This window comes from Mobula hypostoma, chromosome 11, assembly GCF_963921235.1.
Source record: "Mobula hypostoma chromosome 11, sMobHyp1.1, whole genome shotgun sequence".
Lineage (NCBI taxonomy): Eukaryota > Metazoa > Chordata > Chondrichthyes > Myliobatiformes > Myliobatidae > Mobula > Mobula hypostoma.
The window spans coordinates 112,713,464-112,734,733 of NC_086107.1; the positions used below are offsets into that span (position 1 = coordinate 112,713,464).

The 21,270-nt window shown below is 44.3% G+C and overlaps 1 protein-coding gene across 2 annotated transcripts in view; it reads left to right on the forward strand.

Annotated features, from left to right (window-relative positions):
- fuz (fuzzy planar cell polarity protein) overlaps window positions 1-21,270 on the forward strand; it is a 62,440-nt gene that overhangs the window by 3,634 nt on the left and 37,536 nt on the right. For both annotated transcript variants that reach the window (XM_063062920.1, XM_063062921.1), the window contains exons 2-5: window positions 7,978-8,099; window positions 12,679-12,763; window positions 17,451-17,519; window positions 19,089-19,193. In XM_063062920.1, coding sequence (XP_062918990.1) covers window positions 7,978-8,099; window positions 12,679-12,763; window positions 17,451-17,519; window positions 19,089-19,193 — 381 coding nt within the window. The remainder of the gene's footprint in view (window positions 1-7,977; window positions 8,100-12,678; window positions 12,764-17,450; window positions 17,520-19,088; window positions 19,194-21,270) is intronic.

The following is a 21,270-nucleotide window of genomic DNA, read 5'->3' on the forward strand; positions in this document are numbered from 1 at the left end:
AGCATCATCTGTCACCTGAATATCCAAACATCAAAACGTACAGTGAAGTGCATGTGCTGCTTCAACGACCAACACGTTCTGAGGAGTTGCTGGGAGCAGCCAGCAAGTGTTGCCGTGCCTCTGAAGCAACGTAGTGTGCCCAGTACTCACTGACCCTAACCAGGATGTCTTTGGAATGTGGGAGGGATCCCATGGGCAGAATATACAAACTCCTCACAGACAGTGGATTTCAGAATTCAGGATCAGGTTTAGTATCAGGGGCATATGTCATAAAGTTTGCAGCAGTAGCACAATGCAGTACATAATAGTAGAGAGAAAAGCTGTGTATAGTTTGTATATATTTAATTTAAGTAATGCAGAAATATAGAATAAAGAAAGTAGTGAGGTAGTGTTCATGGGTTCAATATCCATTCAGAAATCTGAGAGGGGAAAGAAACTGTTCCTAAATTGTTGAGTGTGCATCTTCAGGCTTTTGTACCTCCTTCCTGATGGTAAGAATGAGAAGAGGGCATGCCCTGGGTGATGGGGTCCTTAGTGATGGCCACCACCCTTTAGAGGCATCACTGCTTGAAGATGGCTAGCACCCATGATAGAGCTGCCAAAGTTTACAGCTCTCTGCAGCTGATTTCAATCCTGTGCAGTAGCCCCCCCCCCACCCCGCCCGTACCAGCAGGAGGTGCAGCCAGTCAGAATGCTCTCCACAGTACATCTGTAGAAATTTGCTAGTGCCTTTGGTGACATAGCAAATCTGAAACTCCTGATGAAATATAGCCATTGTCGTACCTCCTTTGCAACTATATCAATATGCTGGGCCCAGGATCCTCAGAGATGTTGACACCCAGAAACTTGAAATTCTTCATTCTTTCCATTTCTGATCCCTCTATGAGGACTGGTACGTGTCCCTTGTCTTGCCCCTTCTGAAGTCCACAATCAGTTCTTTGGTCTTACTGAGTTTGTTGCTGCAACACCACTCAACTATCTGATATATCTGAACGTGAATCTATTTATACTGGCGGTGTGAAGCGTTACACTAACCACAACACTACCATGATGCCCTAGATGAAGAAACATAGAAATATAGAAAATAGGTGCAGGAGTAGGCCATTCGGCCCTTCAAGCCTGCACCGCCATTTATTATGATCATGGCTGATCATCCAACTCAGAACCCCGCCCCAGCCTTCCCTCCATACCCCCTGATCCCCGTAGCCACAAGGGCCATATCTAACTCCCTCTTAAATATAGCCAATGAACTGGCCTCAACTGTTTCCTGTGGCAGAGAATTCCACAGATTCACCACTCTCTGTGTGAAGAGTCTCTACCCAAAACATCAACTGCCCATTTCCCTCTACAGATGGTGCCTAACCCACTGAGTTCCTTTCTTGCTCATTCTAACACTGCTTGCTAATAACAGGAGTAGTCCATCCAGTTAGATTGTCACTGATCTTTGTCTTAAATCTATAAGTCTTGGCTTTTGTCTCTAAAAAGATTGTCAGTTTTAAAAATTTGCCCTTTGTCCCAAGTTTTTTATATATGGAGGGAGAGATTCCTATATTTTCTCTGCTCTGTGTATGAAGAAGAGTTTCCCAATGGTTTACATCTTGAAGTGACTCCTATAGCTGTCCCTGTCCCTCCCCCCACCTTAATTTGGATTCTCCCTCCAGAAGAAAATCCCCCAGTGCTGCAACTCCTCTGAAAATGAAGCAATCCATGCCCACATCGAACATGACCTTGGCCATATTTGTGCATGGGCTGGAAGTGCAAACACTGCTGTTGGCATGCAGTCAGCAGGCATTAACTTCCAGCAAGTGATCTCACCTGGACATTCAACAGCATTTCACTGAATCCCACACCATCAACATCCTGAGGGTCACCACTGAATAGTGGCTAAAGTGGACTTAACAAATGCTTTTGCTACAGGAGATTAGATCTGGGCCGGTACTGTAACGTTTAGCATAATGCTGTACCATGCCAAATGACCCTGGATCAATTCCTGCCGCTGTCAGTAAGGAGTTTGTACATTCTCCCCGTGACCGCATGGGTTTCCTCCCATATTCCAAAGATGTATGTGTTAGTAGGACTAATGGGTGTTATCGGATGGTGTGGCAGAAGGGCCTGCTACTGTGTTGTATAGAAACATAGAAAACCTACAGCACCATACAGGCCCTTCAGCCCACAAAGCTGTGCTGAACATGTCCTTACCTCAGAAATTACCTAGGGTTACCCATAGCCCTCTATTTTACTAAGCTCCAATTAAATTAAAATAGACAGCATCTGTGAGGGATTCAAAGATTCAAAGTACATTTATTTTCAACGTATGTATGTAGTTTACAACCCTGAGATTTGTCTTCCCAGAGACAGCCATGAAACAAAGAAACACCATGGGACCTGCTCAAAGAAAAACAACAAACACCAAATGCACAAAAAAAGAACAAATGTAACAAGTGACAAAAAAAATGAGTGAAAAACACACAGAAGATAAAACATCAAACCACAGAGTCCTTGAACCAGTTTAGGAGTTCAGCTCAGTTCAGTCTCGCACTGTGTCATTCGTTAACTGCCGGCCACAGAGCCAGTCCACTCTGATCAAAATCTCACAAAATAGCTTTTAAAAAAAGAGTAACCAGACACACATAATACATGAACAATAGAGTCCAACCCACAAACCGTGTTGATTAAACCTTGCCCAAGACTCAAGACTCCGCGAGAGAGAGAGAGACACGGTTAAATGTAGGCAGGCGATGCTGAACACCCACTCACCTTCTGCTCTCATCCTCATTGATTTCAATCTTGCTTGATGCTTTAATCAGCGAGATCAGAGAGAAGCAATGGAGTCCACCACGGGCTCGCACCTCGTCCCCCAAGTTTCTTGGCCTCCAGGCTGCACACTCTACTTCAAACCTCACCAAACTCCCTTGGAGACAGAAAAGCACCAGATTGCATAGCTGACCCCAAATGAAAATCACACGTTCCAATCGCACGTGGCTCGGTAGTGGAATCATACTTGAAAGTAGGAAGTAAAAGTAGTAGTTTTGTGAATGGCCTGCAGGATGTCGCGATTGGTCATGTTGTGTGCTGGCATCATCGTTTTCAGTATGAGGGGAATAATGGATTTCTTGGAATGTATGCGGGATGGTTTTTTGAACCAACATGTCGAGGAACCAACTAGAGAGCAGGCTATTCTGGACTGGGTTTTGAGCAATGAGGAAGGGTTAATTAGCGATCTTGTCGTGAGAGGCCCTTTGGGTAAGAGTGACCATAATATGGTGGAATTCTTCATTAAGATGGAGAGTGACATAGTTAATTCAGAAACAAAGGTTCTGAACTTAAAGAGGGGTAACTTTGAAGGTATGAGACGTGAATTAGCTAAGATAGACTGGCAAATGACACTTAAAGGATTGACGGTGGATATGCAATGGCAAGCATTTAAAGATTGCATGGATGAACTACAACAATTGTTCATCCCAGTTTGGCAAAAGAATAAATCAAGAAAGGTAGTGCACCCGTGGCTGACAAGAGAAATTAGGGATAGTATCAATTCCAAAGAAGAAGCATACAAATTAGCCAGAGAAAGTGGCTCACCTGAGGACTGGGAGAAATTCAGAGTTCAGCAGAGGAGGACAAAGGGCTTAATTAGGAAGGGGAAAAAAGATTATGAGAGAAAACTGGCAGGGAACATAAAAACTGACTGTAAAAGCTTTTATAGATATGTAAAAAGGAAAAGACTGGTAAAGACAAATGTAGGTCCCCTACAGACAGAAACAGGTGAATTGATTATGGGGAGCAAGGACATGGCAGACCAATTGAATAATTACTTTGGTTCTGTCTTCACTAAGGAGGACATAAATAATCTTCCAGAAATAGTAGGGGACAGAGGGTCCAGTGAGATGGAGGAACTGAGCGAAATACATGTTAGTAGGGAAGTGGTGTTAGGTAAATTGAAGGGATTGAAGGCAGATAAATCCCCAGGGCCAGATGGTCTGCATCCCAGAGTGCTTAAGGAAATAGCCCAAGAAATAGTGGATGCATTAGTGATAATTTTTCAAAACTCGTTAGATTCTGGACTAGTTCCTGAGGATTGGAGGGTGGCTAATGTAACCCCACTTTTTAAAAAAGGAGGGAGAGAGAAACTGGGGAATTATAGACCGGTTAGCCTAACGTCGGTGGTGGGGAAACTGCTGGAGTCAGTTATCAAAGATGTGATAACAGCACATTTGGAAAGCGGTGAAATCATCGGACAAAGTCAGCATGGATTTGTGAAAGGAAAATCATGTCTGATGAATCTCATAGAATTTTTTGAGGATGTAACTAGTAGAGTGGATAGGGGAGAACCAGTGGATGTGGTATATTTGGATTTTCAAAAGGCTTTTGACAAGGTCCCACACAGGAGATTAGTGTGCAAACTTAAAGCACACGGTATTGGGGTAAGGTATTGATGTGGATAGAGAATTGGTTAGCAGACAGGAAGCAAAGAGTGGGAATAAACGGGACCTTTTCAGAATGGCAGGCGGTGACTAGTGGGGTACCGCAAGGCTCAGTGCGGGACCCCAGTTGTTTACAATATCTATTAATGACTTGGATGAGGGAATTAAATGCAGCATCTCCAAGTTTGCGGATGACACGAAGCTGGGTGGCAGTGTTAGCAGTGAGGAGGATGCTAAGAGGATGCAGAGTGACTTGGATAGGTTGGGTGAGTGGGCAAATTCATGGCAGATGCAATTTAATGTGGATAAATGTGAAGTTATCCACTTTGGTGGCAAAAATAGGAAAACAGATTATTATCTGAATGGTGGCCGATTAGGAAAAGGGGAGGTGCAACGAGACCTGGGTGTCATTATACACCAGTCATTGAAAGTGGGCATGCAGGTACAGCAGGCGGTGAAAAAGGCGAATGGTATGCTGGCATTTATAGCGAGAGGATTCGAGTACAGGAGCAGGGAGGTACTACTGCAGTTGTACAAGGCCTTGGTGAGACCACACCTGGAGTATTGTGTGCAGTTTTGGTCCCCTAATCTGAGGAAAGACATCCTTGCCATAGAGGGAGTACAAAGAAGGTTCACCAGATTGATTCCTGGGATGGCAGGACTTTCATATGAAGAAAGACTGGATGAACTGGGCTTGTACTCGTTGGAATTTAGAAGATTGAGGGGGGATCTGATTGAAACGTATAAAATCCTAAAGGGATTGGACAGGCTAGATGCAGGAAGATTGTTCCCGATGTTGGGGAAGTCCAGAACGAGGGGTCACAGTTTGAGGATAAAGGGGAAGCCTTTTAGGACCGAGATTAGGAAAAACTTCTTCACACAGAGAGTGGTGAATCTGTGGAATTCTCTGCCACAGTAAACAGTTGAGGCCAGTTCATTGGCTATATTTAAGAGGGAGTTAGATATGGCCCTTGTGGCTACGGGGATCAGGGGGTATGGAGGGAAGGCTGGGGCGGGGTTCTGAGTTGGATGATCAGCCATGATCATAATAAATGGCGGTGCAGGCTCAAAGGGCCGAATGGCCTACTCCTGCACCTATTTTCTATGTTTCTATGTTAACTCTTAAAGTTGGTCATCTCCTCCCTCACCTCCATTCGGGTCCCCAGGTGAGGCAACACTTCACCATGAATCTGCTGGGGTCATCTATTGTGTCCGCTGCTCCTGATGCAGCCTCCTCTACATTCGGAGACCTGTTGTAAATTGGGGGTCTGCTTCGTTGAGCACCTCTGCACAATCCACCACAAGTGGGCTGTCCCGGTGGCCAAACATTTTAATTCCGATTCCCATCTCCATTCCGAAGCGTCAGTCCATGGCCTCCTCTTGTGCCAAGATGAGGCCACCCTCAGGGTGGAGCAACGTCTTATATTCTGTCTGGGTAGCCTCCAACTCGATGGCATGAATATAGATTTCTCCTTCCGGTCAGCAAATTCTCCCCCACCCTCCTCTAATTTCCCCCCCGACCTTTTACCTCTCCTCACCTGCCTATTACTTCCCCCTGGATCCCCTCCTCCTCCTCCTTTCTCCTACAGTCCACTATCCTTTCCTATCAGATCCTTCCTTCTCCAGCCCTTGACTCTCCTGTCTTCAGCTATCACCTTCCAGCTGGCCTCCTTCCTCTACCATCTGCTCTCAGGATGAGGCTTTTCATTCTAGGACGAGGGAGATGTCTTCCTTTTTTAAAGAAAGGGGCTTCCCTTCCTCCACTATCAACTCTGCTCTTAAACGCATCTCCCCCATTTCACGTACATCTGCTCTCACTCCATCCTCCCGCCACCCCACTAGGGATAGGGTTTGCCTGGAATAGGGTTTGCCTGGTCCTCACCTACCACCCCACCAGCCTCCGGGTCCAACATATTATTCTCCGTAACTTCCGCCACCTCCAACGGGATCCCACCACTAAGCACATCTTTCCCTCCCCCCCCCGCATTCCGCAGGGATCGCTCCCTATGCAACTCCCTTGTCCATTCGTCCCCCCCATCCCTCCCCACTGATCTTCCTCCTGGCACTTATCCGTGTAAGCGGAACAATTGCTACACATGCCCTTACACTTCCTCCCTTACCACCATTCAGGGCCCCAAACAGTCCTTCCAGGTGAGGCATCACTTCACCTGTGAGTCGACTGGGGTGATATACTGCATCCGGTGCTCCCGATGTGGCCTTTTATATATTGGCGAGACCCGACGCAGACTGGGAGACCGCTTTGCTGAACACCTACGCTCTGTCCGCCAGAGAAAGCAGGATCTCCCAGTGGCCACACATTTTAATTCCACGTCCCATTCTGATATGTCTATCCATGGCCTCCTCTACTGTAAAGATGAAGCCACATTCAGGTTGGAGGAACAACACCTTATATTCCGTCTGCGTAGCCTCCAACCTGATGGCATGAACATTGACTTCTCTAACTTCCGCTAATGCCCCACCTCCCCCTCGTACCCCATCTGTTACTCATTTTTATACACACATTCTTTCTCTCACTCTCCTTTTTCTCCCTCTGTCCCTCTGAATATACCTCTTGCCCATCCTCTGGGTCCCCCCCGCCCCTTGTCTTTCTTCCCGGACCTCCTATCCCATGATCCTCTCATATCCCTTTTGCCTATCACCTGTCCAGCTCTTGGCTCCATCCCTCCCCCTCCTGTCTTCTCCTATCATTTTGGATCTCCCCCTCCCCCTCCAACTTTCAAATCTCTTACTCACTCTTCCTACAGTTAGTCCTGACGAAGGGTCTCGGCCTGAAACGTCAACTGTACCTCTTCCTAGAGATGCTGCCTGGCCTGCTGTGTTCACCAGCAACGTTTATGTGTGTTGCTCCTTCCCCTACCCCCTCCTTTTAATTCTGACATCTTACCCCTTCCTTCTCAGTCCTGATGAAGGATCTCGGCCCGAAAAGTCAACTGTTTATTCATTTCCATCGACGCTGCCTGACCTGCTGAGTTCCCACAGCATCTTGTGCGTGCTCCTCAAAATAGTTTTTGTTTCTGATGAACAGAGGTGTCAACCCTTGCTTCTCCCTTCATAAATGCTGCTGATACTTCTAGCACTTTCCGTGTCTGCATTTGCAGTTTTCTGATTTTTAAATAAGATTTTGCTGAGTATCCTACGATTTGCCTCAGAATTGTCCCACCGTCTGTAAGGCAGGAGTTGGAGATTTTAAACACCTATAGTGGAATGAAGTGAACCAGTTCAATGTTCCACTGGAGTTTACTGCATTAATTCTGTGAAAGTTAGATGTGAGGGGAAAGATTTTTACACAGAGAATGATGGGTGCCTGTAACGCACTACCTGCGTCGGTGGTACATTAGGGATTTTTAAGAGATGTTCAGATAGGTACATGAACGTGAGGTAAGTGGAAGGATATTGACATCGTGTAGGCATTAGGGATTAGTTTAGTTGGCCATTTGATTGCTAATTTAATTGGTTTGGCACAACATTATGGGCCGAAGGGCCTGTTCCTGTGCTGTACTGCTCTATGTGCTAAAACTGCCCATTTGACTTTCAGCTCCCGTTCTCTGTGATTGGCTCTCTAAATGGAGTGCACATGTTTGGCAGTAACCAGGATGTTCTACTGACTAGTACCTGCACTGACAACACCAGGGTCTGTTGGAGAGTCTTCCGGGACAGGTGAGGTGTGAGGACGATCACTGGCCTTGGCTCATCCTCTTCAGATTTGAAATATAAAATTATGTTGTGCAGGGAGGTGTGACAAGAGCATCTCAGTTAAGCATGTTGAGTCAAAATATATGGGAGGTGGCAAGGGGGAGCTAGATTTTGTTTTGTTCCCTGAACATTTAACCTTTTTAGGGGAAAAAAATTATTTTAGTAACTGTCCCTGGATTTAGATTTAGTCTATGCATGGTGCCCTCCCTGCCTAATTTTGACTTTTACACCCTACCTGCTCCACTCATGGCCTTCACATCGCTGACACAGTAGTAGAAACTGCGAGAAGTTTCAGGCTCCTGAGAGTACACATCTCTCACGGTCCCAGAACACATCCTCCACAGTCAAGAAAGCTAATCAACTCCTCTACTTTCCGAGGAGACTGAAGGGAGCTGCACTGTGCCATTAGTACTCACGATCTTCTACAGGTGCGCAGTGGAGATCGTCTTAATGTGGTACATCGCGGTGTGGTATGGAAACTGCACCACAGCCAACAGGAGGGCTCTGCAACGAGCAGTTCAGAACTGTCCAACGCATACCCGGCACCAGCCTCCCCACCATCAAGGATATATATACGGAAAAGTGCCGGAGAAAGATCAGCAGTATCATGAAGGATCCCACCAACCCTGCTCATGGATTGTTTGTTCCACTTTGATCAGGGAGCAGGCTGTGCAGCATCTACGCCAAGACCACCAGACTCAAAACCAGTTACTTCCCCCAAGGCGTCAGCCTGATCGTCAACCTCACCCATTAATCTAGCCCTCCACCACGACATACACATTAGCCACTCCTCTCCACAGCCCCTCAGCACCCTGCATGCCACCATACACTGCAACTTTATGGTTACTTATACTTGGTGTTTCATAGGATTGCTTTTATATTTATTGTCTTTTTTTTTATGCTGCATCGGATCCAGAGTAACTATCATTTAATTCTCCTTTACACTTGCGTGCTGAAGAATGACAATAAGCAATCTTGAATTATTTTAGCAGAACATTCTACCTGATACCGTAGCTCCTCTCCCTCTCTGGAAATCCATGTGAAGCTTAAAGAACTTAAAATATTTTTAAAAATCCCAATTATTGACTGTTATTATTAACTTAAAAAGCAAAAGAACTGCTCAGTTACTTAGCCCCATCACTCCTACTGGTGCCACCAACAGCTGCTCGCCAGAGTCCTCTATATCCTGGGCCAAGTTATTCCAGGTGTAGCCTGTCTTCCCCTTCCTCTCCCTTTGGAGCTCCTGTTGGTGTTTCTGTATGGGTTTTTTACAGAACGGGATTGCTAGCCCTATGCCCAACCCTCCTCCTTTTGCAGCCGGGCTAGGGACCGTCCATGCAGACGCTGGAAATACTGAGCATATCGAGCAGCAGACGATCTTCCATCAGCAACAAGAAGTTAGAAGCCAAACACTTCAAGTTCCAGAGAAAAAGGGGAGGTGTGGAGAGAACAAAAGGAATGTGTGAATAGTGTAGGGACTGAGTGGTGGCAGTGGATTGTTAACTGTAGCTAATTTGTCTGAAGAAAATCAGAATCAGTAATGTCACTGGCATACGTCATGAAACGTGTCGTCTTTGCAGCAGTAGTATAATACATTACATAATGATGGTGAAAAAATTGTGAATTACAGTAAGTATATGCAGTGCAAAAGTAAAGTAGTGTTCATGGGTTCAATGTCCATTCAGAAATTGGATGACAGAGGGGTAGAAGTTGTTGCTGAATCACTGAGTGTATGCCTTCAGACTTCTGTACCTTCTTCGTGACGGTAGCATTGAAAACAGGGCGTGTCCTGGATGATGAGTGTCCTTCATAATGGATGCCGCCTTCTTGAGGCATTGCTCCTTGAAGATTTCCTGGATACTACAGAGGCTAGAGCCCATTATGGAGTTGACTAAGTTTATAACTCTCTGCAGCTTATTTCGATCCTGTGCAGTGAACCCCCCCCACCCCCTTACCAGAGATGAATGTGAATGAAGGAAAGATGGGAGGAAATGCTAGATCTGTGAGATACAGAATATTGATACTGGAAATGTGAAAAAAGGAGAACGCTGGAAATACTTAATAGATCAGGCAGCATCTATGGAGAAAGAAAATGAAGGTAACATTACTTTTGGTCTTTCATCAGACCTGGGCGATCCTGATTCAAAGCAGAAAGTCAGGATACCTGTAATGATCAAATTCAACACTTGATTTTTGAGGGCTACAAAAAGTGGAGTCAGAAGATGAGATGCTATGCCTCTAAACTTTTTGGACTTTGTTGGAACAATGAATTGGAATGGAGAGTTAAATTGCTAAGCACCTGGAAGTTCACACTTGTGGGTTGAATAGAACTGTTGTAAGTTATGGGTGTCAGTAAATGCTCAGTGGTTGACTGTCCTTTGCCTCTGTGTTGGGAGGTGTGACTTTAACTCCTACTTCAGAAACATGAGCGGCCTCTTCTACTGCCATGATGAGGCCAAACTCAGGTTGGAAGAGCAACATCTCATATTCCATCTGGGTAGCATCCACGTTGATGGCTCCACAAGGCAGTTCTCTCAATCTGGTGCGACCTCCTCTGCATCGGTGAAACCTGACACGGATTGAGAGAACTGCCTTGTGGAGCACCTTTATTCTGTCTTTTGCAAAAGGCAGGATATCCCAGTGGCTATCCATTTGAATTTGACTCAACTTTCTCATTCTGACATTTCTGTCCACAGCCTCTTCTACTGCCATGATGAGGCCAAACTCAGGTTGGAAGAGCAACACCTCATATTCCATCTGGGTAGCATCCATATTGATGGCATAAACATCAATTTCTCTAACTCCAGAAATTTCGACCCCCTTCCGTCCTTACTTTGCATTCCTCATTCTGGGTACCTTCTCACCCTTTCTCCTCACCTGCTCATCACCTCTCTCTGGTTCAGCTCCTCCTTCCTTTTATTCCATGGTCTACTATCCTATCCTATTAGATGTCTTCTTCTTCAGCCCTTTACCTTTTGACCTCCCAGCTTCTCACTTCATCCCCCTGTTATGTTCAGTAGGTCTTCTAAGTCTACAGTAACAGATTACAACAAACTCAGAGTGGATCAAATTATAAGCATGTTTATTCCTTGCAAAGAAAAGTCTACCTCTGTTCATTACGTCCATTACTTGGTAAGTAGCTTTAATCATACAACTCAAAACAGATTTTTTATATGCTTACAGAATCCAGTAATTCATCAACTTCATGTCTTTGAGGTTGTTTCATCAGTTAATTGCAATCCTTCCTTATTTACATTCGTCTTAAATGAGTTGCATTTGTCTTTGAAGCTTCTTCCCTCCCCCGCCATAAATCACACCCCCTCTTGTAAGCTTCCTATCAACGAACCAGCAAAGCACGTTGGGATTACACAAGTTCCATTTTGGCACATTACACTTTACAGAAGTTATAAATTCATAAAGACTTCAGGGTTACAGATATTTTTCTACCCCCCCCACCCACCTTTCCCCTCACCTGGTCTAACCCATGACCTGTCAGCTTGTATTCCTTCCCCTCTCTCCACCTTCTTATTCTGGCTTCTGTCTCCCTCAATTTCTAGTCCTGTTGAAGGGTCACAGCTGAAACGTCGATTGTTTATTTCCCTCCGTAGATATTGTGTGACTTGCTGAGTTCCACCAGTATTTTGTGTGTCTTGCTCAAGTTTTCCAGCATCTGCAGAATCTCTTCAGTTTATGTCCAGTAATGATACCTAGTTTACGACAGGACATGTATAGTCAGATTCACACTTGTCTCCCTTTTTTTTAAAGAAAAGGATGTGCATTTCAGCAAACCCTGTTAATAGACATTCTTGGTCGTTACAAAGCTCTTCACAGTCAAATAAGTCCTTTTTTTGGTAAGTGTCTACTGATGTTATGGAGATGCTGTGGTCACTTTGCTCAGAGCAAATCCAGCATTGTGCTGATGACCTAGTCCATCTTAATGACCTCAGCTGTAGCATAAGTAATGGCCGGGATACTAGGGATAACTCTCTGACTCTTGAGAATATCGCTATGGGGCCCAGTAGAGAGGGAAGAGGCATGTTTGAACATCATGTCCTAAGCTCAGTACATAATATTGCAACCTAGATTTATATGTTTATGTCTTGAACCCACAAATTTTTGACTAGTGCCAATGGCCATGGGCACAGTTGTCAGTGTACATCTCAGTGCCCCTATGGGGAGAAAAGAGTCAAGAACTGCTGCTGTTCCTTATTGCTGACTACTGACTCTGCTGCAGCCTGTGTCTCCTACGTGAACATGGCTTTGCACTCTCCCACAGGTGTTCACGTGAAGGTCTGGTTTCTGGGGGGGTGGGGGAGTAGGTGGAGGAAAGGTGATTGTGTCTTGAGAAGTGGCGAGGAAGGTGATATTTTTAAGTTGTTAATAATTGTGTTGTTAAAACGTATTTTATTTTCACACAGCACTCAGTGATTGCATTCCAGATACACAATAGTGACCCCTCGGTGTGGCTGTGCTTGTGCTTTAAAAATATACCTGGAAAAGTTAGTCCATACTGTGCTAACAGCTTGTTTCCATGGTTACGCAGCATCACACTCATCGTCATGAGCTCTGAGGAAGATGCCAGTGACCTTTACCTCAGCCGCCTGTTAGACAACGTGTTCAGTGCCATGGTGAGTCTACAAAGCAACACGTTAGTTAGATTAGCAGTATTTTTATTAGCCACACGTGCAGGTGCTACTGTTGCAATCGCAGGCAGGTAAGAAGCCGTCCTCTAGTCACAGCCTTCTGTCAGGTGCCAGCTTCCACTTGGCTGATCTGTCAGATGGACAATAGCGTTGCCATTAGTTCCAGAGCTGTGGAAAATCAGGGGGCTGCTGCACTCTGGGCTCAATTGGCAGAGCTCTCTTTGTTTTCCCCCATACACCCAACTACAGCCCCTCATATTTTACCACTCATCCACAAACTAGGGACAATTGCAGTGAGTAAATGCCAATCCACCTCCTTTGGGACGTAGGAGAAAACTTTCGTGGTCACAGGGAGAGCATACAAACTCCACACAGTCAGTACTGGAGGTTAGTATTGAACCCAGATCTCTGGAGCGGTGAGTTAGTAGCTTCACCAGCTGCGTTAATCAGTATTGACGCTCCCAGTGCACTCCTGAGGCAATGCTGCAAGATCAAACCGAAGTTCAAGTTTATTGTCAATCAACCAAATGAGACAACGTTCCTCTGGACCAAGGCACATATAACTCTCACACTTAACATATAAAGTAATATTACCACAAATAACTTAACAAATAAGATGCACATACGATACAAATGGAAAAGTAACCAGTATAATACTACTGGATCTTCATACATGATGAGACCTGGGTGGTGGCAGAGAGTTCAGTGTCTTAACGGCCTGGGGGCAGAAGCTGTTTCCCATCTGATTTGTCCAAGATATTTCAAGGTCTTCCCTCTCAGGTGGGTGGGAAAGATCCCATGGCACATTTGCGAAGAGAGCAAGAAATTCACCAAGAACCTTTACCCATCCTTCGACCGCAGAACTAAGAAATAATTTTCTAATCATCCTTATTTTGCTGTCTGTGAGAGCTGTGTGCAAATTGCCTTTCCTATATCACCACTGCGATCGCAGTTTATTGGCTGTAAAGTGCTTTGGGGTGACTTGAGGTAGCAAAGTTAAAGAAAAAGCACGTCTTCCCTCACTTTGAGTGTGGGATAATGACGTTTGTATGCACAGATCTGCCAGTTCTGTAATGCCAACACCAGATGCCAGAAGTAGAAGGTGGTCTCTTTCACACCATAAACAACATTCACTCAGCAAAGGTCAAACATTAAACAGAAAATAATATTTGATGGGTGAGTTGATCCTCACAGGGTGTGGGTGATTGCTTTGACTGCCAGCTTATTAATTTTCTGTCCCAATTCTCTCTTGATAGTCAAAAATGCCGTGCTTGTGTTCATACCTTTTCAAGACTTCACCCTTTCCATCCTGTGGATTCTGTCCCAAATGTACTGTGTGTAATTTAAATGGTACAAAGGTAAAATATTATCATGCTGAAAATTGGAAATAAATAGAAAAATGCTGGATTATCGAGCAAGTCAGACAGCAATAGATCTGATGTTTTTTTACAGCCTTTCATCAGAACTGTTCAAATTATAAATCAGTAACCTGAGGTTTCAGCTCTGTTTCTCTCTCTGCGGATGCTGTCTGACCTTTTGTCTGTTTCCAGGATTTGTTGATTTTTATTTTATTTAATAGGTATTGAGTTGGAAGCAGGACCAAATAGTCATGGGGATGCATTTTCCCTTTTATTTTAAGAGTAAGTAGATGAGGCCGTAAAGAAAAGTTCCCAGGACAGATAGTTATTTTAATTTTATTTTAAGTTTATATTTTATACTTTATTGTCGCCAAACAATTGATACTAGAATGTACAATCATCATAGCGATATTTGATTCTGCGCTTCGCGCTCCCTGGATTACAAATCGATAGTAAATATTAAAAATTTAAATTATAAATCATAAATAGAAAATAGAAAAATGGAAAGTAAGGTAGTGCAAAAAAACCGAGATGCAGGTCCGGATATTTGGAGGGTACAGCCCAGATCCGGGTCAGGATCCGTTCAGCAGTCTTATCGCAGTTGGAAAGAAGCTGTTCCCAAATCTGGCCGTACTAGTCTTCAAGCTCCTGAGCCTTCTCCCGGAGGGAAGAGGGACGAAAAGTGTGTTGGCTGGGTGGGTCGTGTCCTTGATTATCCTGGCAGCACTGCTCCGACAGCGTGCGGTGTAAAGTGAATCCACGGACGGAAGATTGGTTTGTGTGATGTGCTGGGCCGTGTTCACGATCTTCTGCAGCTTCTTCCGGTCTTGGACAGGACAACTTCCATACCAGGTTGTGATGCACCCTAGAAGAATGCTTTCTACGGTGCATCTATAAAAATTAGTGAGGGTTTTAGGGGACAGGCCAAATTTCTTTTTGATTTAAATTTAATTTGAATTTTATTTAGAGATATACCACAGTAGAAGGACCTTCTGGCCCAATAAGCCTACGCTGTCCAGTTACACCCATGTAGCCAACTAACCTACTAGCCTGTACATATTTGGACTGTGGGAGGAAACCAGAGCACCCGGACGAAACCCACGCAGTCATGGGGAAAAAGTACAATCTCCCTACTGACAGCAGCAGAATTGAACCCTGGTCACTGGCACAGTAATAGTGTCAAGCTACCTGGTGACTGGCACAGTAATAGTGTCAAGCTACCTGGTGACTGGCACAGTAATAGTGTTACACTACCTGGTGACTGGCACAGTAATAGTGTTACGCTACCTGGTCACTGGCACAGTAATAGTGTTACGCTACCTGGTCACTGGCACAGTAATAGTGTTACACTACCTGGTGACTGGCACAGTAATAGTGTTACGCTACCTGGTCACTGGCACAGTAATAGTGTTACGCTACCATGCTGCCCCACTAGTTGGATTTATAACCAAAGAAAATAGTGGATTCTTCACTTAGACGTTCCTGGATTATGCATTAGGAAAGATGATGTGGTCAGGGGTGTGCTGCCTTGGGCCAGTTACTTCAGTTAAGTGGTGAGATTAGAGAAGACAGTATTGTTCATAGATGAGAAAGTTAGTGGGATCTGGGATGGGGGAGACCCAGTGGACAGAGACTGATGAAGCATGTGGAAATAAGCTGTTTCCGGTGACCCTGGGTTAATATCCGAAAACAGAGATTAAATTAAAAGCATCCGTTAGTCTTGCAAGACCATGGATCTGCGCCTGGAAAGTCTTCACTCTCCAGGGCGCAGGCCTGGGCAAGGTTGTATGGAAGACCAGCAGTTGCCCATGCTGCGAGTCTCCCCTTTCCACAACACCAATGTTGTCCAAGGGAAGGGCATTAGGACCCATACAGTTTGGCACCAGTGTCGTCACAGAGCACTGTGTGATTAAGTGCCTTGCTCAAGGACCCAACACATGTTGCCTCGGCTGGGGCTCGAACTCACGACCTTCAGGTCGCTAGTCCAATGCCTTAACCACTTGGCCTCCGAAAACAGAGATACAAACTATAAAAATGAAAATATATATACAAAGGAAAAACGGGAAGGAATTTTCAGAAGATTAATTTGAAAACCCATTTCCTTTGACTTCTTTAACCACAATTGATGGTGAATTTGAAGAGGTCTTTAAAGGACAGCTGATGGAACAAGTATTAGAAATTCATTGAAAGATTAACTAGTTTAATCCTGAGGAGAGAGTATGAGCCTCTGGAACATTTCTGTCAAAATTGTATCCAGGCTGGAGTGTTGTAATGTGATTCATAGTTTAATCATATTCTGCAGAGTCGTTTGTGTATCACATGACACAATGGCTGTTCCTCATTAGGGCTCAATTTGGAATTTTGCAAGAAGCTTATTGTCAGGTATATTTATGCTGGTTAATAGTTTCATTCCACGGTTTAGTTCAAAGTGGAATGGGAATAAACTGCCGAATAAAACTTGGGGCTTGCCCTCGGAAGTTTCGAGGACACTGAACCGAGAAGGAGAAGGTTTATTAACTTGTAGCGGTGGAAGATTAATCTTAAGGATTTTGCAGCAAATATCTGGGATATGCAGCTTTTTACCAATAGTTGGACAGTCTGTGATGTCTGAATGGTCCCCTTGTGCAGGATTCAGTTCCAGTCATCATTCATCTCTGTGACAGTTTGTGTACTGTCCGTTCTTTTCAACATTAGAGATGGTGCATACACTGAGGAACTTCTGCCTAAGCTATTCTGCCCAGTTCCTCTCTCAGCCTCGTTGATTCATGACCTCTTCTGCTATGTTATGCTAAAGCTGCTGACAGTGACTGCATTCGGAAGTGCCTCTTTGACTAAAGGTTGCTTTTTTTATTAGATGTTTCTTTAGAAATACAAAAATAGATTTCCTCCATATGTTTGAGAAGGTTATTGAGGTAGAAAAGTAGAAGCTAATTCTTTTAGTAGGGAATATATAGCAAAAGAATATAATCTTAGAATAAGAATAATATCATGAAGTACTTTAACACACAAAATAAACCAGATTTCAGCAATCTGATGGTTTTGAAAGCATATTAGAGTTGCTAAGATTCTTGCAAGGTGTTTCCAGACTAGTGGAATTTTTAACTTTCTATTTAATTGTCTGTTTAAGGGTCTGAAAGGCATCCTGTTAATCTTTACTTCCTTTCCAAGAATTAATGCCATAAAACTGGCTGACTACAGAGTGGCACTGAAGACAATTTTGCACTGTCTGAGCTACAAATTGCACACTGAATTCCTGGTGGTTTATGAGTTTATTGGTTCGCCCTGACCCTGTGCTCCTAATTTTTTTTTTGAAGGTACTGGTGATTGGCTTGGATGACCTGGTGAACCTCAAGAACGTGGAGCGATTGAAGCGAGAACTCCGGGTAAGTGGAGCTGTGAAATGACAAGACTCTTTGTTGTCATCAGCGAGATTCAGTGGGTAGCATTGTTGCCTGCAAGACTGAAGTTTGACACTCAAACCAAAAAAGAAATGATACCTGAAATACCAGTATTTCACCTTTAAATTAGATGGTAAACCCAAGGGATGTAAAAGCTTACATAGCCTCTCTTCTGAACATAAGCAGTGTAACGCTCCTCAGTATCTTTGCCAAAATCTTTCCCTAATCTGGCACTGACAAAACATTAATTTTATCACAAATCAACACACACAAAATGCTGGAGGAACTCAGCAGGTCAGACAGCATCGATGGAAAAGAATAAAGAGTCAACGTTTTGGGCAGGGGAAGCTTCCACACGTAGAACAAGTGATATAATCATAGAGCACAGAAACAAGCCCTTCTGCCCATCGTATCTGTGCTGATCATCAAGTACTCCTATACTAATCCTGTTTACTAGCTCTTGGTCCATGACCTACTGTGCCTTGGTAATCCAAGAGTTCATCTGGTTGCTTCTTGCATGCGGTGAGGTGATCTCACTCACTCAGGCAGTGTGTTCCAGATTGCAATCAATCACCCTCTGGGTGGGGGGAAAAAAATCTTTCTCAGACTTCCAAAGTTTAGAACTTGCTTCCACAATCAGAATCAGGTTTAATATCACTGATATTTGTCATGAAATTTGTTGTTTTGCAGCCACAGTACATTGCGATACATAATAATGAAAACTATAAATTACAATAAATACAATCATGTGGCAACAATTTGATTCACAGCCTGTTAGTCATCAGAAGTTTCAGTAAGCCAGGATGCATTCATCATGTTAACCATTTGTCAGCCAGTCATGCAACAAACCTAAAGATCTGGATCTCAATGAGTTCAGCAACTCGATCACTGCCCACAGTTGCAGAAATATACACTTATTAGGTGCTCATTAATACAAATATCTAATCAACCAATCATGTGACAGCATTTCGATGCATAAAAGCATACAGACATGGTCAAGAGGTTCAGTTGTCATTCAGACCAAACGTCAGAATGGGGAAGAAATGTGATCTAAGTGACTTTGACCATGGAATGATTGTTGGTGCCTGACAGGGTGGTTTGAGTTTCTCAGAAACTGCTGATCTCCTGGGATTTTCATGCACAGCAGCCTCTAGAGTTTCCAGAGAATAGTGCAGGAAACAAAAACCATCCGGTGAGAGGCAGTTCTGTGGGCAGAAACACCTTGTTAATGAGAGAAGTCAGAGGAGAATGACCAGACTGGCTCAAGCTGACAGGAAGGTGACAGTAACTCTAATAACTGTGTTACAACAGTGGTGTGCAAAAGAGCACGTCAAACCTTGAAGTTCATGGGCTACAGCAGCTTAAGACCACAAATGCTTCCACTTATATAGCTAATAAAGTGGCCACTGAGTATAATGTTCTGCACTCAACACTCAAGTTCCGCTGCCAAAAGGCATTGCAACTTGACTCCTAAATTATTTAACAGTAGATTTTCATTCAAATGTTTGTTTACAATCTACTTGTTTGAGCTGTAAGTTCTTGCTGTTTCCCCAGGCTTGTTATAAGTTGATTGACAGTTTGCTGGCTGCGTCGGATTGGATCGGGGACCTGACGCTGTGCGTGGATTGCGTGGTGTCTCCTGATGCTGCAATACTGCAGGTTGGTGGTGATGTGAGAATGTGCAAAATTCTGATGAACGATTGATACAGAGCACCTTGGTGCCTTAACTGGAAATAAGACAGTAAAGCAGAATTAGGCCATTTGGCCCGTCAATTCTGCTGTGCCATTCCGTAATGGCTGATTTATTATCCCAGCTCAACCCCATTCCCCTGCTGTCTCCCTGTAACCTTTGACACTGACTAATCAAGAATCCATCAATCTCTGTTTTAAACAACCTCCACAGCCAACTGTGACAGTGAATTCCACAGATTCACCATCCTCTGGCTAAAGAAATTCCTACTTAACTCTGTGCAAAATCTGAGGCTCTACCCTTTGACAATAGACAATAGGTGCAGGAATAGGCCATTCGGCCCTTTGAGCCAGCACCACCATTCACTGTGATCATGGCTGATCATCCACAATCAGTACCCCGTTCCTGCCTTCTCCCCATATCCCTTCACTCCGTTATCTTTATAGAAACATAGAAACATAGAAAATAGGTGCAGGAGTAGGCCATTCGGCCCTTTGAGCCTGCACCGCCATTTATTATGATCATGGCTGATCATCCAACTCAGAACCCTGTACCTGCCTTCTCTCCATACCCCCTGATCCTTTTAGCCACAAGGGCCATATCTAACTCCCTCTTAAGTATAGCCAATGAACTGGCCTCAACTGTTTCCTGTGGCAGAGAATTCCACAGATTCACAACACTCTGTGTGAAGAAGTTTTTCCTCATCTCGGTCCTAAAAGGCTTCCCCTTTATCTTCAAACTGTGACCCCTTGTTCTGGACTTCCTCAACATCGGGAACAATTTTCCTGCATCTAGCCTGTCCAATCCCTTTAGGATTTTATACGTTTCAATCAGATCCCCCCTCAATCTTCTAAATTCCAACGAGTATAAGCCTAGTCGATCCAGTCTTTCATCATATGAAAGTCCTGCCATCCCAGGAATCAATCTGGTGAACCTTCTTTGTACTCCCTCTATGGCAAGAATGTCTTTCCTCAGGTTAGGGGACCAAAACTGCACACAATACTCCAGGTGTGGTCTCACCAAGGCCTTGTACAACTGCAGTAGTACCTCCCTGCTCCTGTACTCAAATCCTCTTGCTATGAATGCCAGCATACCATTCGCCTTTTTCACCGCCTGCTGTACCTGCATGCCCACTTTCAATGACTGGTGTATAATGACACCCAGGTCTCGTTGCACCTCCCCTTTTCCTAATCGGCCACCATTCAGATAATAATCTGTTTTCCTGTTTTTGCCACCAAAGTGGATAACCTCACATTTATCCACATTAAATTGCATCTGCCATGAATTTGCCCACTCACCTAACCTATCCAAGTCACCCTGCATCCTCTTAGCATCCTCCTCACAGCTAACACTGCCACCCAGCTTCGTGTCATCCACAAACTTGGAGATGCTGCATTTAATTCCCTCATCTAAGTCATTAATATATGTTGTAAACAACTGGGGTCCCAGCACTGAGCCTTGCGGTACCCCACTAGTCACTGCCTGCCATTCTGAAAAGGTCCCGTTTATTCCCACTCTTTGCTTCCTGTCTGCCAACCAATTCTCTATCCACATCAATACCATACCCCCAATACCATGTGCTTTATGAACTCTAACTAACTCTTTTTTGAAAGAATCCAGAGAATTGGCCTCCACTGCCTTCTGAGGCACAGCAATCCACAGATCCACAACCCTCTGTGTGAAAAAGTTTTTCCTCAACTCTGTTCTAAATGGTTTACCCCTTATTATTAAACTGTAGCCTCTGGTTCTGGACTCCCCCAACATCGGGAACATGTTTCCTGCCTCTAGTGTGTCCAATCCCTTAATAATCTTATATGTTTCAATCAGATCCCCTCTCATCCTTCTAAATTCCAGTGTATACAAGCCCAGTTGCTCCAATATTTCAACATATGACATTCCCGCCATCTCTGGAACTAACCCAGTGAATCTATGCTGCCCTCCCTCCATAGCAAGAATGTCCTTCCTCAAATTTGGAGACCAAAACTGCACACAGTACTCCAGGTGGGGTCACACCAGGGCCTTGTACAACTGCTGAAGGATCTCTTT